This window comes from Eutrema salsugineum, unplaced genomic scaffold (genome assembly GCF_000478725.1).
Source record: "Eutrema salsugineum unplaced genomic scaffold, Eutsalg1_0 scaffold_11, whole genome shotgun sequence".
Lineage (NCBI taxonomy): Eukaryota > Viridiplantae > Streptophyta > Magnoliopsida > Brassicales > Brassicaceae > Eutrema > Eutrema salsugineum.
The window spans coordinates 8,735,721-8,751,794 of record NW_006256901.1 but is presented as its reverse complement, the minus strand read 5'-3'; the positions used below and the strand labels follow the sequence as shown (position 1 = coordinate 8,751,794).

Sequence of the window (16,074 nt, the reverse complement as noted above, 5' to 3'; positions counted from 1 at the left end):
AGCTTAACTCTCTGCTCCCACGTCCGAATTCAATGATTCCACTTAATATGAAACCATGATCCAATGTTCTCCAACTTCTATGAAGCACCCACCATCTGAATCGGACCGGAAGGTTCCCCGGACAAGCGATTTCTGAGACGTGTTTGCACCCGGAGATTTTGGCTGACACACTTCACTCGCGGTACATGAAAATGGCCGGTAAAGTCTACCCGCGGTACATGAAAATGGCCGAGAAAATCTTCCTGGTCATCGAGAATGGCCGATAACCTCCAAAGACCCAATTTTGCCACTTTTCAAGCTTTCATCACCATTCCACCTCCTGGATTCATCTTTTCAGCTCGAAATGCACCTGATAAACACTCAAAACATGCAAAGACTCATTGGGACCTAATGCATCTCCTAAGTTCTAAAACAAACCCTAAGGACCTAAAATGCATGGAATAAAACATGATTTAGAATGAATTATGCAACCTAAATGATGCAAATAATGAACATATCAAAACCTTCCACTTCCCAAGCACCGAAGGTTCCTTCACCAAATTTGAAGATGTCTGAGTCCTCTATCCTTTAAAACTGGAATCACACCATTCGGACCAGTACCCTAGAAGTTATGCTTCCATGAACGCGAAGTTTTCCGAGGAGCCCTGAACGCTGCGAGATTGATAACCCTTATCAAAGCTTAAATTATGCTAAGGGAAAGATGGCATGGTGGAATGCCACGGTCCACATCTGACCGTGGCACTTGATTGCAGTTCTTTGGGGTTTGACACGATCTTCATGCCACGGCCTACACTTGACCGTGGCAAGGTAACATTTTACCGCGGAAGGATTTTACTTACATTCGGGATTTGACACGAACACACGCCACGGCTTTAGACTTGGCCGTGGCAACTTTGTGCAATCTCTCGGCATTTGACACGGTCTCCACGCCACGGCTTTAGACTTGGCCGTGGCAACTTTGTGCAATCTTTCAGCGTTTGATACGGCCATGCATCACGACCAGAGGGAACCCGTGGCACCATGATTCATCCAAGAACAAGAGACACAGGACTTGACACGGTCACTTGCCACGGCTTGACCAAAACCTGCTAGACCGTGGCAACTTCTTCTTTACCCACCAAAGCCGGGTCAGTACCCGGTTTGTTCCGGGCTGACCCGGTTCGTCCAAGGCTACTATAAATACTTTTTAGACCTAATTTGGAGAGAATTTTAGCTTATCTTTAGTCTCCTTTTCCTTTTTGGTAAAAGAACCACTTGATAATACCTTGTTTTGAGTTTAATATCGATTTGAAGAGTGTTCTCCATCTTGTTCTATCATTTCTCATCATCAAATCACACTTCTAATCATGATTAACAACACATCTTACAAAGGATCTAGTGTGTTGATCATGATTAGTGAGTAATCTCCATATTAAGGTCTTAGATATGTAGATTAGGGTGCTTAAGTGGTAGATTAGTGAGCTTAGGGGTTAGATCATGCATATTCCATTTTCTACAACCTGTTGTTAATGCTAGATCCATACAAATCATATGTGGTCTAGATTCTGGGCATTTCATGCACCAAAAGTGTTTGATGAAATGTCTGAACCAAGGTTGTTAGAGGTTTAAGTGTTATTCATCATGGGAATGATTGTCTATATGCTTAAATGACAGATTAAACTGATTCTTAATGCTTGTTGATTCATGTTTCACTAATGATGATTAGGTTAGAAACTGTTTTGGCATAGGAGTTAATACATTCATGAGAGGATTAACTTAATTAATGATATTTAAGTTGAATGGATTGCTTGATCATATGGTTCATTAGCTCATTAGTTTATCACTGAAGGCACCCTAATCCACTATCATGTCTAAGACCTTTCTCATCATCATACATACATTCTCATCTCATTTAGCTCATTTACTTGCTTGTTTAAGTTGATCATTAGCTTTAATCCCTGTTTTTCCATTCTTAGTTGTCATTAATCATCAAAACTTCACTCATTTGGCTTGAATTAAGAACTGATACTGTATCTTAGTGTCTACACATGATGGATTGATACCCTTTGTACTGCAAAGTGACAAAAGGGATTGATAACCCCTCATTTAGAGCCTTGAAAACTCTAAGTTATCAATAACCACATCGAAAATCCCGTTGACCCAAAAATAAAACTACTCAGGCATTATTAAAGAAAGCAAAAACATAGTATTAAAAAGTAGAGTAGAAATCGAAATTGAAGAAGAAACAAAAAGGATTCAAGAGATAGATCTCTATATCCCTAAAAGCTAAAGTATTGAAAAACCTAAAAATTATTCTAAAAAAATAAGAACATAAGAGGGCATACGAATTAGGGTTTCTAAAACATGTATTTGTAGTGCTCAAGACATTTCTGGGCGTCACTTAGGGTTTCTCCAAATGAGGAAATCATTTTGGGCTTCAGAAATGGGCCTTCTAACTCGGAGATGGCTGGCCGCGTTCGGAAGGGACGTGGCCGCGGTGAATGGATGCTTGGCCGCGGTCGTGTAGCCTCTGACCGTGCTGAAATGGCTGTTGGCCGCGGGTGGAAATGCTTGCCGGTTGGTTTACGGGACATCTTGCTCTTCGCGTATCTTTTGATTGAACCGTTGGATTGCCAAGATGTAAACTGTCCTAGAAAGCTGATAGTTCGATCTCCAAATTTGAGGTGGATCAGACGGTGAGAAGGTCTTCAATTGGGGGTGAACTTCTGATGATTTGACTCTGAGCTGAAAATCTGGTATTCTATCCATTTTGTTAAGCTTTTCCCTAAGTTTCATGAAAAGAGTCTTGGAACTACAAATACTAGAAAAACATAATAAAAGTACTTGAAAGCAATAAAAACATAGGAAAAGTATTTCAAAACGATCCACAAAAATGGTCAAAATACGGTGTTATCATGTTACCGGGAAAATTCCCAAACCAGAAGCAAGGAAGAAACTTCCTAAAACCACCCAGAATTTTTAGTCGGAAATTCCAAGAAGAGACTGGTACAAGCCTTGGTCTCACCTCGGAAAAAACAGGTTGCAAAGATTTCGAACCGTAATCGGGAGGGATTACTTCAAGATTGATGTGGATGCATTAGACAACTACAAGTTTACCTTATACAAGCTGCAAGTTCACAGCAAACACAGTAATACGTAGGGATTAAATCCATAGGGATTTGTATGTTGAGATTTCTAATTGATACTAAAAACGACTCTAAACCTAATCAAATAAAAAGGAAATTTTGTGTCACGAATTTCAAAGTAAACTAAGCAAGAAATAAACCTAAAAGCAAAAAGTGTAAAACAATAGATAAAAAGCGCTGGGTATTAGGGATTTTCTCTAGGGTTCATGATCTATAACATCAAAAAATTAGCTAAAGATTTTCTATAATTTTGGAACTAAATAGACATTAATATGATTAGCCAACTATCGTCACCATAACCAACTAATCACTCAAACTCGACCAGTAGCTTTCGTCTGCTGCCGCGCGAGAGATCATGCATTAACTAAATAGAATTCATCTCAGCTCACGCCCCCTATGTAGGTAGCTTTCATCTCCTACAATAGTTATGTCCATAAGATCCAGATCAGTCAATCTGATACGTCACTGTTGTGGCTCTGATTAAACTTTAGATCAGATGCTAGCTGATCAATCAGCATACATGCAGTAGGATCAAGATGAATGAGAGAATTATTTAAAAATTAAAATCCTTATTCTAAAAACCTAGATGATTTCATGAGGGCCTTTTTGATGGCCCCTTTTACCCAATAAGGTAATTACTCAGACATAGCTGAACTTGTTTATACTTTGTCGGAGGGACAAATAAAGACAAATAAACCCAGGGAGGGACCTCCGTCAAGGAGATCCTTTATCACCATACTTGTTTATACTTTGTCGGAAGTTTTAATATCTAATATACAAAAGGTGGAAAGTGAAAAACTATTATCGGGTCTTAAGATCAGAAGAAAAAGCTCACCAGTTACACATTTACTTTTTGCGGATGATAGCTTATTTTTCTGCAAAGCTAACAAGAATATGTCAAAGGTACTACGTATAATTAAACAGTACGAGAATGTCTCTGGGCAACAGATTAATTTTGTCAAATCATCCATTCAATGTGGTCACTGGATACCTGATGGGGTGCAAACAAAACTTAATAAACACTAGGAATTTCTAATAATGGTGGCACATGATCTTATTTAGGGTTTAGGGCTAATTAAAAGACTTGGTTCAGGCTGTTCTATCTCAGTGTGGATGATCCTTGGATACCATCTTTTCGTCCGAGACCAGCCATTTGTAAGGGTTACAATCATTACCCGAATCTAAAAGTAAATCATCTAATTGAACCATCGAGAAGCATGTGGAATATGGGGCTGATAAGTGCAATTATTGACTCCGCAGATGTGGAAATTATTTGTAGTGTGCCTATAAGTAGTATATATAAATCGGACCTACAGGGTTGGCATTACACACAATCTGGAAGATATACGGTAAAATAGGGTACCAAACTGAACAATAACTTTTGGACTGTCCTTCTGAGATTTGATTTGGTCCAGACATAAAACAACTTCAAGCACATACGTGGAAACTAAAATGACCACCAAAATTATTATATTTTATTTGGCAAGCAATATCGGAGTGCATATTAGTGTCGGCCAAACTACAAACACGGGGAATCCATTTTGAATTAAAATGAGGAAGAAATGATTAATCATGTTATTTTTGAATGCCCACCAGCGTTACAACTCTATCCCAGATACCAACACCACACCGGAGATTTTCCCTATGACTTCGGCTTACGCTAATTTTGACCATCTTTTTTAGAGACTTTCAAAGGAGAATAAGTATACACAAATTTCCTGGATTGTGTGATATATCTGGAAAGCAATGAATAATAAGATATATTCAAATGTGGTCAAAGATCTACATATAACTCTAAAAATAGCAAAAAAACGGAGGCGGGAAGCTGGGAGGAGGCTCAAAGAACTGAGGAAGAACAAGTAGCCCAAAACAATATCTGCCAGGCCGTCATATTGGTAAACCCTTAATATGAAGGATGAAGATGTTATATTAATGGCTCATGGAAGGAGACGGATGCTCTGTCAGGTTTAGGATGGTACTATTTTCAGAAAGGAGCGGGAGAGATAATAATCAAGGCAAGGAACGTCCGCCGCAGTCTCTCCCCATTATATGCCAAACTAGAAGCACTATTAAGGGTTATTCTTTGCTTAATCGCAAATCAGAGGATGGATGTAGTATTTACAAGAGACTGTTTTGAACTGGTGAAAATTTTATCAGGAAGAATGGCCAGGTTTTGCTCTACATATGGAGCAATTGAAGAAGTGAAAGGATACTTTCACCTTTTTCTCGATACAACTCATTCTACACGTGAAGAACACGAAGACAGATAAGTTAGCACGGAGACGTGGAGTCTACACACAAGATGTTTTATATGTAAATCGGTACCACCGCTTTAGCTTTCTTAACCGTTAGGTATCTAGGCTGCTGACAAAAAAAATCTATATTTTTAAAATTTATATGTCATCATCTCGGTCACTGTTTAGAATGAAATATACTATCAAAGATTTGAGAGATAATTTTTAAAAAAGTATTAAAAGAGAAAATAATTAATTTTTAGTTTGTTATTTTAATATTTTTTCTCTTCTTTTATCTCAGATCATTTTCTCTCTTATTTTTTCCCTCTCACTCTGAAATACTTATGTTTCCCTCTTCTCTAGGAGAGACAACTTGTCTATTCATATCTCTATCTAAGATACAAAAATAGTAAGGCATTATTGAAAACATGACCCTACAAAAACTACCTAAAAGCTAATAAAAACTTAAAACTAAATATTGGAACATACCAATTTTCTAAACAAGCCCTCTATTTAATATTTTTCAAGTCGCATAAGCCTATAATGTAAAGAAAACAACCACGATAGTGTTCTCGTAGTTTTTTAAAAACTTTAATAGTTTGTATGTAGGTTTACTCAAATTGTCAAATCTAAATATGATATTCATATCAAACATTGAGAAATGGAAAAAAGTTAAAATAAAATTAAACATGAGTAGAAGTAATATTTGAAAACATTGAACAAGTAAAAGTCCAATAGAAAAAAAAATAGCAAAGCCTGATTTTCTAACATAGCACTATCTGGGCCCAACAAATAACACTTGAAACTGATATATGAACATGCCTAATTTCAAAATAAAGCAATATTTGGGATCAACATAGGAAATTTAGATGCATATTGATATATTCATATCTTTACATGTTTAGAATGCATTTTTAGTCCGAGTATTGAGTCTCATGCATACATATAGGTAGTTTTCTTTGAATTTTGTCTTTGTTTTAGCTTTTGTAGGAAATGAATTAGGTCCCAAGAGTCTTGCATATTTGGAATGTTTCTCAGGTACTTTGGAGGAATTTGGAGACCTGATGGAGCTGAGACCGGATGAGAAAGCCCTTATATTAATGTATGTGCTCGGACAAGTATCTTCACCTGGCAAGACGTTTGACAGATTGCCTGAGACGAAGGCTTTACACTTCGATTCACCCTCCGGTTTCTGAACCAAAATTGTAGAGGAGAAAGTAATATTTCCATAACACTTGAAATCAGGAGATTTGAAGTTGTAAGCCGGAAGATACAGCTTTTTGAAGATGAACCTGTCTTGGAGCCATTCTGGACCGATCCAATGCACTGCAAAGATGGCTTATACCGAAAGCCTTGTTCTTCCCGGATGCAGATTAAACCTTCACAAAAGTTGGAGCTTATTGAGCTTCCTTTATTCCGGAGCTGGAAAATTGAGTTCTGGATCACTCAACAGAAAGTTATGGAGGTTTAAGTACAAAGAGGTGTTTGTCTACACCGAGATGAGCACTGGGAAGATTGTGGTCAGAGTAAGCTATATTCTGAGGATTGTCTTATTTGAACATGACACCAAGGTCTACACCAGGATGTTTCAGCCCAGGGTAAGTCGAACCTTACACCAATCTACTTCAGATCCACAGCGACCAAGTTCATCCCTATGCTATGTCTGGTGTAATTCTCAATGCTTTTTACACCGGGATGAACATCGCCCAAAAGCACTCCAGTGAAATTTCCCTCGGTTCAAGACTCTTCTCCACACCTAGAAATCTCATGGAGATGCGTTCTCTGGTGCAAACATCAACGCTTTTTACACAGGCACAACATCGGCAAAATGGTGCCCGGTGCATTCTCCAACGCTGAAACCTATTTCTTCACTCCGGCTTGGACATCGACCATATGAACCCCGTAGTCAGCGCACACTTTTAGGACAGCTTCAGGACACATTCAAACCGGCCACAACATCAGCCATATGATGCCCGGGGTCTTTGTGTCAGCGTTTTTTTTATTGTGTTTTCCCCGGGTCAACACCGGTTTGTTCCAGGCTGACCCTGAACTTAGGGAATCACTATAAATACATTTTAGTGTTTTACCCTTTGGATTATCCATTATCCCTTCAGACTTTTTTGCCTCTTTTGTGCTAAGAATCTTTTGAGAGAGATATCTCCTTTTGATCTTAATCCAAGAGAGTTTTTAAGAGTTGAATCATCTATCTATCATCAATCCATCATCTTCTACCTTATTCATCAACTAATCATGTTTAATTTCTCTTCTTGCAAAGGAATCAGAGAGTTAATCATGATTAGTGAGTAGTTACTTCATTAGGGTTCTAGATATATAGGTTAGGGTGCTTAGGGGTTTGATTAAGGTTGCTTAGGACTAGATTTATGCATCTCTGTCTTGCTTAGCTGATCTTAATGCTGGGTTTTAGATGATCTCCTTAACCCAGATCTTTGACATTTCATCCCCCAAAAGGTGTTTGATGAAATGCCTGAACCAGCTAAGTCAAGAGTCTATCTCTTATTTCACATGGGAATGTTGTTTTGAGAATAGATGGTATATTAGGATTGGTTTTTAATGCCTTCCTTTCATTGTGCCTCTAATGATGATTAGGTGTGAGCAATGTTTGGCTTAGTGTTTTGATGCTTGAGAAAGATTAAGACTTGATTTGAATTCTAAGCTGCTTAGATCATTCTTCATCATTGTCATTAGCTCCTTGATTAGACCTAATGCACCCTAGCCAACTATCATGTCTAGATCTCTATGTTTCACCATATTCATATCATCTTACTCATTTGCTGTCTTTGTTTATTGCTTTGTTTATGTTTTTAATCTTGTTTAATTGCAATTCTATCACTTGTTTGAAACTAAAACATCATGTTTTGCTTGGATTAAGAACTGATCACATAGTATAGTGTACTAAACACCACACCCTGAATTGATAACTTTTTGTGTTACAACAGACAAAGGGATTGATACCCAAAGAGCCTGAAAAACTCTTGTTATCAGTTTATTGAAGATACAAAGGTAATGAAGCATTATTGAACACATGACCCTACAATAATATCCAAAAGCTAATAAAAACTTAAAACTAAATATTGGAACAAACCAATTTTTTAAACAAGCTCTATATTTAATGTTGTGCAAGTCACATAAGCCTATAATGTAAAGAAAACAACCACGATATTGCTCTCGTAGTTGAACTATTGTAAAAACATTTTAAACAATATTCAAAACTTCAGTAATTTGTATGTAGGTTCACTCAAATTGTGAAATATAGATATGATATTCAAATCAAAACATCAAGAAATGGGAAAAGGTTAAAATAAAGTTAAAGTCCAATAGAAAAAGTAAAAGTCCAATAGAAAAAAAAGTAGCAAAGTCTGATTTACTAACATAGCTACTATTTGGGCTCAACAAATAACACTTGAAACTGATAAATGAACATGCATAATTTCAAAATAAAGCAATATTTGGGATCAACATAGGAAATTTAGATGCATATATACACAAATTAATCAAATATTCAATCGGCTAACCAAAACCCTGAAAAACAAATACCTAAGAAACAAAACTTGAGTTTGTTTATGAAAATGAGAGGCAAAAACTTCAAAATTTGTTTTTGTCTCGATTTGCAAATCACTTTCAAGACAACCAAAAAATATATTGAAGGACAATCTGCTTGAATACTCTCCTCATTTAAAAATAATTTACACCTACTCTTATTTATCCTCTCTACTCCTCCTTCCTTTCTTATTTGTTCATTTCCGAAATTTCCTTAATGAAATACTAGTTTAATACTAAAAAATTGAAAAGAAAATATAATTAAATAATTAAGTCTAAAAAATAGAAACAGTAGATTACGGCGGACCCACATAGTGCGGGCCACATAATTCTCTAACACATGGCAATAATATCGGTAAAAATTTCATACAGTTATACCTTAATAATACAGTTGTACTAGAATACAATTAATTGTACTTTTAAAATTTTTAAATTATAAGCAGTAATACTTTGCTAAAAATTAAATATTTTGTAGTTGTACACTTGATTATGGTAATCAAAGTACATGTCTAACGTTTTCATGCAATAATATGTCACAATCACATTTCAATTAATCAAAGTACATGTCTAACTGCATGAAGATTGCAGTAAAGGAATCCACAAAACAATTATTGTGTTTGCATTTGTAGGGCTTCGTATCTTATATATAAAAGTTGATTAACTCTCTCCAGCTGAGTGACATATTAGCATTGGAGAGAGTGACACCTGTCCCAAAAAAATTAGTTCTACTATTAATGCATAAACAAAATTTACTTTAATTTTTATTATGTTAAAAATATTAAATCATCAGAATAATATAAGGCATAATTGGCAAAATACACCTTTTAAATTTTTGAATTAGTAAAATACACTGCTTTTTAATATTTTTGAAAACTACACTTTTGATATATGTAAAAAAACGTTTTTGCCCAAAGTTAATTAGATAATTATGTATTTTAATGAAAAAAAACCAAAAATTCGAAATTATTAAAATTACGACTAATTTTTGTTTGAGATAAAGATAAGTAATTATTTAGTATTTTGTAGTTTACAGTTGGATAAATATTGCAAAAATTTAAATTTATCTTACAAAATTAGTGTGTATATAAAGATGACATTAAACGGTTTCATCAAACAATTCAGTTTTCTTATGAAAAAACAGAGCTAAAAGAAAACAGAGCAACATAGTTTCCTTCGATTTCTGGTAGTCTTTCTGATTTACAGCAACTATAACCGAGAATAAACAATTGATTGTCTCATGCAAAATGACAATGGTTTCGGAGTATTGGTAATGATATAAATGTATACGTAATCTCCAGTGTAATTCCTGCCAACATTGACGTTAAATGATATGATACACCAAATCTATCATACTGTTTATATAAAGTAGTGTTCTTGTTTCATCAGATAAATAGTGATTGAATAGATCTAAGTGCACTACGTTACCTCTATTTTGGAAGGTACTGTAAGAACCATACTGTACGTTCATTTTGTTCATTCCTATGAAGCACATTTGACCTTCTCTTTTATTTTATTTTTATTTTTGTTTTAAGATGAATGTGTAGTAAGAGAAACACAAAAGCATCACAAACAAAAGCATTCGAGTCGAATATTATCTAAAAAATTTCTATGATAGTAGATGGTAAGATAAAACATGTATGAAATGAAACACGATAAATTTAAAATTTATTTTTGTCATCAAACATTTCTAATTAAAAAGGACATTTTATTTAAATATTATTTAAATTGGTTATAAGAATAATTTGAAAAAAATATATATATTATTTTGCATAGAATATCTGTAAATATATTCTAATTTTCTTTGAGAAAACATTATGATTTAAATATCAAAATTATTATAATTCTTATATAGGTTAATTTAGTCATTTTACTCTTTAATAAGTGTAGTTATCAATTTTTTTTTAAAAAAGGTGTAGTTTCCAAAATATAAACTCACTTCAAGGTATTTTTTCAAATTTTCTCATAATATAAACTAAATTCAAATTTAAATTAAATATCACAATGCATAAAACAAAAATAATTTGAGATTTTAGTTTTGTGTACTCTTTTTTCTATATGATTTATTCATATTTTTAATTAATAAAGATAATTTATTTATAAGAAAGTAAAGAAAAAAGATAATAATGAAACCAAAAATGAGAATAATAGATTAATTTTTTTTTTTTAAAATGAAGAACAAGTTTTTTAGAGTTAAAAAACCACAAAACATAAAAGAACATTCATTAAACAATCGAAAAGATGACAAATTTTCAAAAATAAAGAGAAAAAGAATAAATAGAAAAGAAAAAAATATAATAACAAATAAATAGAATCAATGAAATATGTGAAAACAGAACATGAATATGTTAAACTGCAAAAAATTAAAAATGATCGAAAAAAATAAGTTATGAAAAAGAAAAAAAAATAGGTTAAGAATTTCAAACAATTAAAGAACAAGTTTTGAGATCTAGATTGAGATTTCAAAATGATTGCTAGATTGAGATTTCAATGAAAAATGTGAAAAATAATAGATAGAAAAAATTATTAGGGTCATAAAAAAATATTAAGGAAATCACAAAAAAAAAATTTGATAGTTGAACTAGAAAATTAAAAACATAAGTAAAACAAAATCTGTGTGTAGCACGTGTTCTCTCCTAATATCTATTAAATTGTGTTTGTATATGTATTTTTAGATCTTTTTGTTTTGTACTAGTTTTCCTAATGGTATAACTAAGTTCATTTCTTATTTAAAATAACAATATGGTTTTTTTGAAATGTCATTTTTGATTTTCATAAGAAGTTCTAAATTGATATAGAATTTATTAGTTAGACAAATAATTTTTTTGGGTAATGGTTTTTTTTTTTTATCATATTCTTGTTTTCCCATCAAACACACTATATTTTTATGATGGCTTTGTTAATTTAATCACTTTTTAAGGCAAAAATACGAAAAATATTTTTAAGACATATTATCGCATGAAAATATTGGAAATGTATTTTTTATTATCTTCAATCAATTGTACAACTGAAACAAGTTATTTCATAATAAAGTATTACTAATTATACGTAAAAGTCCCAAAAGTATAACTATTTGAATTCCAATATAACTATGTGAATTTTTTTTGAATTTTTTTTAATATAAGTAGCATGTGTCCAGAATTGCGACGAATGTGTTAAATAACAGCACCAAGTGTCCATTTTGATTTTATCACATGTTAAATAAAACTTTTTTAAAAAAATTATTCAAAATTTATTGTTATCTAATTATATAACGTAATATTAGTAATACCAAAATCAAGTTTTACCAAGTAATACTAGAAATGGTCTCAGTTATTCTTGTTCAAGTTATACCTAATAAAAACAGTTATTCTTAAGTTATTCGTAGTTCTACCTGATAAACATATAGTAATTCTTAAGTTGTTCGTAGTTGTACTTGATAAACACATAATAATTCTTAAATTGTTCGTAGTTGTACATAATAAACACAATAATTTTTAAGTTGTTTGTAATAAAACATAGTACAGTAATACTTAATAATTGGAAAAATGCCATAAAAACCCTGAAGTTACCGATTTCAGCCAAAATAATCCCGAACTACAAGTTAGACCAAATAATATCCAACTTTTATTGACTTGTCATTTAAATCTTAAATTTTAGTTGACCAATCCAATTTGAGATTCTCGTTAACAAGCTAAACGGAGCAGTTAAACGGGGTTAAATCCCAACTAAAATCGTCGTTTATCAAAACGACGTCGTCTTGTTGAAAACGAAAATCCCCAAATTAAAAACCCTAAATCGACTTCTTCTTTCCCAAATCAAAATCGATTTTACCCTTTCTTTCCCAATCTCTCTATCTCTCCCTAAATTCCGAAATTCGATCTCAATTCCATCTCTTACATCGATTTCTCTATCGATTTGGCACACACGTTTGACTGATGAAGGGAAAACGGAAGAAGCTTCCAACTCGTTGGAGTAGAAGAACAAAGAGTGGAAGTAGTCAGGTTCAGTCGACTGATGATTACGATCCGAATGAGTGTGAGGATGTTACTGGGACACTAGTTCTTCGTGATGATCCGAATGAGTGTGAGGATGTTCCTGGGGCACTAGTTCTTCGCGATGATGACGGAGATGGAGATAACCGTCATGCAGTAAGTGAGGATGACTGCGCTGTTCATGGTGATGAAGATGTTGATGAGATTCATGACGATGCTGACGAGGGTGGTTATGAGGCCGGTAATGAAGCTGCTGATGAAGGTGGTTATGATAAAGATGATGAACCTGAAGATAACGACGGTTTAGGTGTGCAAGAAGAAGTTTGCCAGGATTTAGCACTGCACTTTGGAGAGGCTGCAAGAGAGGAGGACATTCAGAGTGATGGAGAGAGCGGGGATGATATCTGGAACGATGACACGATTCCAGATCCTCTGTCAGCGGATGATGAAGAAAAAGCAGAGAATGAAGAGGAGGAAGAAGTGCCAGATGATCAAGAGAGGATATATCCAGAAGAGCTGCTAGTGCTCGGTAAAACCTTTGGTTATGCAGAAGAATTCAAGCTTGCAGTGCTTCAATATTCTCTGAAGACGAGATACGACATGAAGCTATACAAGTCATTAGCTTTGAAGATCGGTGCCAAATGTTCTGACACTGAGTATGATTGCCAGTGGAGAGTCTACTGCTCATTTGAAAAGAGGAAACGAAAGATGCAGATAAAGGTATTTGTTAATAAACATGTCTGTGTTAGATCAGGTTACTCTAAAATGCTAAAGAGATCAACAATAGCTTGGTTGTTTGCGGAGAGACTGAGAGTGAATCCAAAAATCACAAAAAAAGAAATGGCTGCTGAAATTAAGAGAGAGTATAAGATGATTGTCACAGATGAACAATGTGGGAAGGCGAAGACAAAGTTGTTAAAGGAAAGAAAAGCAAGCCATGAAGCTCACTTTGCACGAATCTGGGACTATCAGGCTGAGATTCTGCAGTCCAATAAGGGATCTGTAATGGAAATAGAGACTACACCAGGGCCTACTATTGGAAGCAAACAACGGTTTTATCGTCTCTATATCTGCTTTAAAGATCAACGAGATGCTTGGAAAAATAGTTGTAGACCGATTATAGGATTAGATGGTGCTTTCCTTAAGTGGGATATTAAGGGCCACCTTTTAGCTGCAGTTGGTCGGGATGCTGATAATCGAATAGTTCCAATAGCATGGGCGGTTGTTGAGATAGAGAATGATACCAATTGGGACTGGTTTGTTAGTCACCTAAGTGCGTCATTGGATCTTGGTGATGGTGGCAAAGTTACAATCCTTTCAGACAAACAAAAGGTTAGTAGTTTCTTGTTTTTAAAGTTTTGATGATTATGATTGTTGTGAAACTTATTTATGGTGTTGTTTCTGTTCAGGGTTTAGTGAAAGCCGTTAAGACCGTCCTTCCACAAGCCGAACACCGTATGTGTGCTCGACATGTTATAGATAATTGGAAGAAGGATGGCAATGATCTAGAGCTGAAGCGGCTATTTTGGAAAATAGCACGTAGTTACACAATGGGAGACTATGAAGAAAACATGCAAGCACTGAATAGATACAGTCCAGGTGCATGGGTCTCTCTGCAGAAGACTAATCCTCCAGGCTGGTCCAGAGCTTTTTTTAGGGTTGGATCGTGTTGTAACAATAACCTGAACAATCTCAGTGAGTCTTTCAACAGAACAATTCGTCTTGCAAGGAAAAAACCACTACTGGACTTGTTAGAAGATATTAGGAGACAGTGTATGGTGAAAAATGCGAAGAGGAATATTATTACCAATAAAGCAAAGACCAGATTCACACCTAAAGCTCATGAGGAGATAGAAAAAATGTCAAAGGGAGGCATGGACTGCATCAGATATATGTCGACAGATACACTACATGAGGTATCACATGATAATGTTAGTTATCGTGTAGATTTTAGCGATCATACATGTGGCTGTAGAAAATGGCAGATGACTGGAATACCATGTATTCATGCAACTTGTGTTATCACAGAAAAAAAACAAAAGGTTGATGATTATGTGTCTAAGTTTTACACAACAAAAATGTGGAGAGAAACATATCAGACTGGTCTTGAGCCTGTACAAGGAATGAAGTTGTGGCCAAGGACTGGTAGACTTCCTGTTTTGCCACCACCATGGAGAAATCGTCCTCGTGGTAGACCTCCTAATTATGCGAGGCAAAAGGGAGTGAATGAAACCGCCTCCTCTTCCTCCAATAAGACGAAGTTATCACGTATGAAGAGAATCATAATGTGTTCTAACTGCAATGAAGAAGGCCACAATAAGGTCTCTTGTTCAAATCCGAGAGTGGAGAGTCAACCAAAAAGACCAAGAGGTCGTCCAAGATTGAATCAGGTATTTGTTACTTATTTTTTCTTCAATTCGTGTGCTTTGATAATTGCAATTTGTGTGCTTTGGTTTAGGAATGTGCTTTAATAATTTACTGCTTTATAGGAAGGAGCATCACAAGGGCAAGGGCTAGGTTCACAAGAGCAAGGGCAAGGTTCACAAGGATAGTGGCAAGGACAGTGGCAAGGACAAGGTTCACAAGGGCAGTGGCAAGGACAATGGCAAGGACAAAGTTCACATGAGCAAGGTGCACAAGAGCAAAGGCAGTGGCAAGGTTCTCCATGACAGTGGCAAGGATCACAAGTGGAAGAGCAAGGTTCCCAAGGTTCAGGTTGGCGACGCTGGTTTTTCTGATGAGAGATGGAGAAGGCTATTTTGTTTTAAGAGACTATGGGGGTGTTATTCAATCTGTATGTTGAAATCAACTCCACTAGATTAGAGTATATCAGATTTTAAAATTTTTTAATTCCTTTAGAATCTAATGTATATGAGTTGTTTAAAATTTTAAATTACTTAGCAGTGTATTTAGAAAGTCACATGCTATCATTTAAAATCTAATAGAAAAGAATTCTCAAAAAATTTTGTCGAAGTAAAAAATCTCACTAGTCTCTATAAACATGGCAAAGAAATTATCAAAACAAAAATCAGAACAATTGCTAATCCAGAAAGATATTATTTTTTCTTTGATGACTTAGGGAGAGAGAGAAGAGAGAGAAATGTGTGCTAAAGAAAAGAGAGAATAGTGAGAAATTGAGTTTTCATAATAAATGGCTTGTTGACTTATGGAAAGAGAGAATGGAGA

At 34.8% G+C, this 16,074-nt stretch overlaps 1 protein-coding gene across 1 annotated transcript; it reads left to right on the top strand.

Annotated features, from left to right (window-relative positions):
* The first annotated feature begins 12,831 nt into the window (after positions 1–12,831).
* LOC112089831 lies at positions 12,832–15,440 on the top strand. The gene is made up of 3 exons (XM_024160586.1): positions 12,832–14,220; positions 14,298–15,278; positions 15,378–15,440. Exons 1-3 carry the CDS (start codon positions 12,832–12,834, stop codon positions 15,438–15,440), a joined length of 2,433 nt encoding a protein of 810 aa, XP_024016354.1.
* The last annotated feature ends 634 nt before the right edge of the window (positions 15,441–16,074 follow it).

Coding starts and splice junctions, on each gene's coding strand:
- LOC112089831 (XM_024160586.1), top strand. CDS start 12,832: ATGAAGGGAAAACGGAAGAAGCTTCCAACTCGTTGGAGTAGAAGAACA. Junction 14,221..14,297: donor TCCTTTCAGACAAACAAAAG/GTTAGTAGTTTC, acceptor GTTTCTGTTCAG/GGTTTAGTGAAAGCCGTTAA. Junction 15,279..15,377: donor GTCGTCCAAGATTGAATCAG/GTATTTGTTACT, acceptor ACTGCTTTATAG/GAAGGAGCATCACAAGGGCA.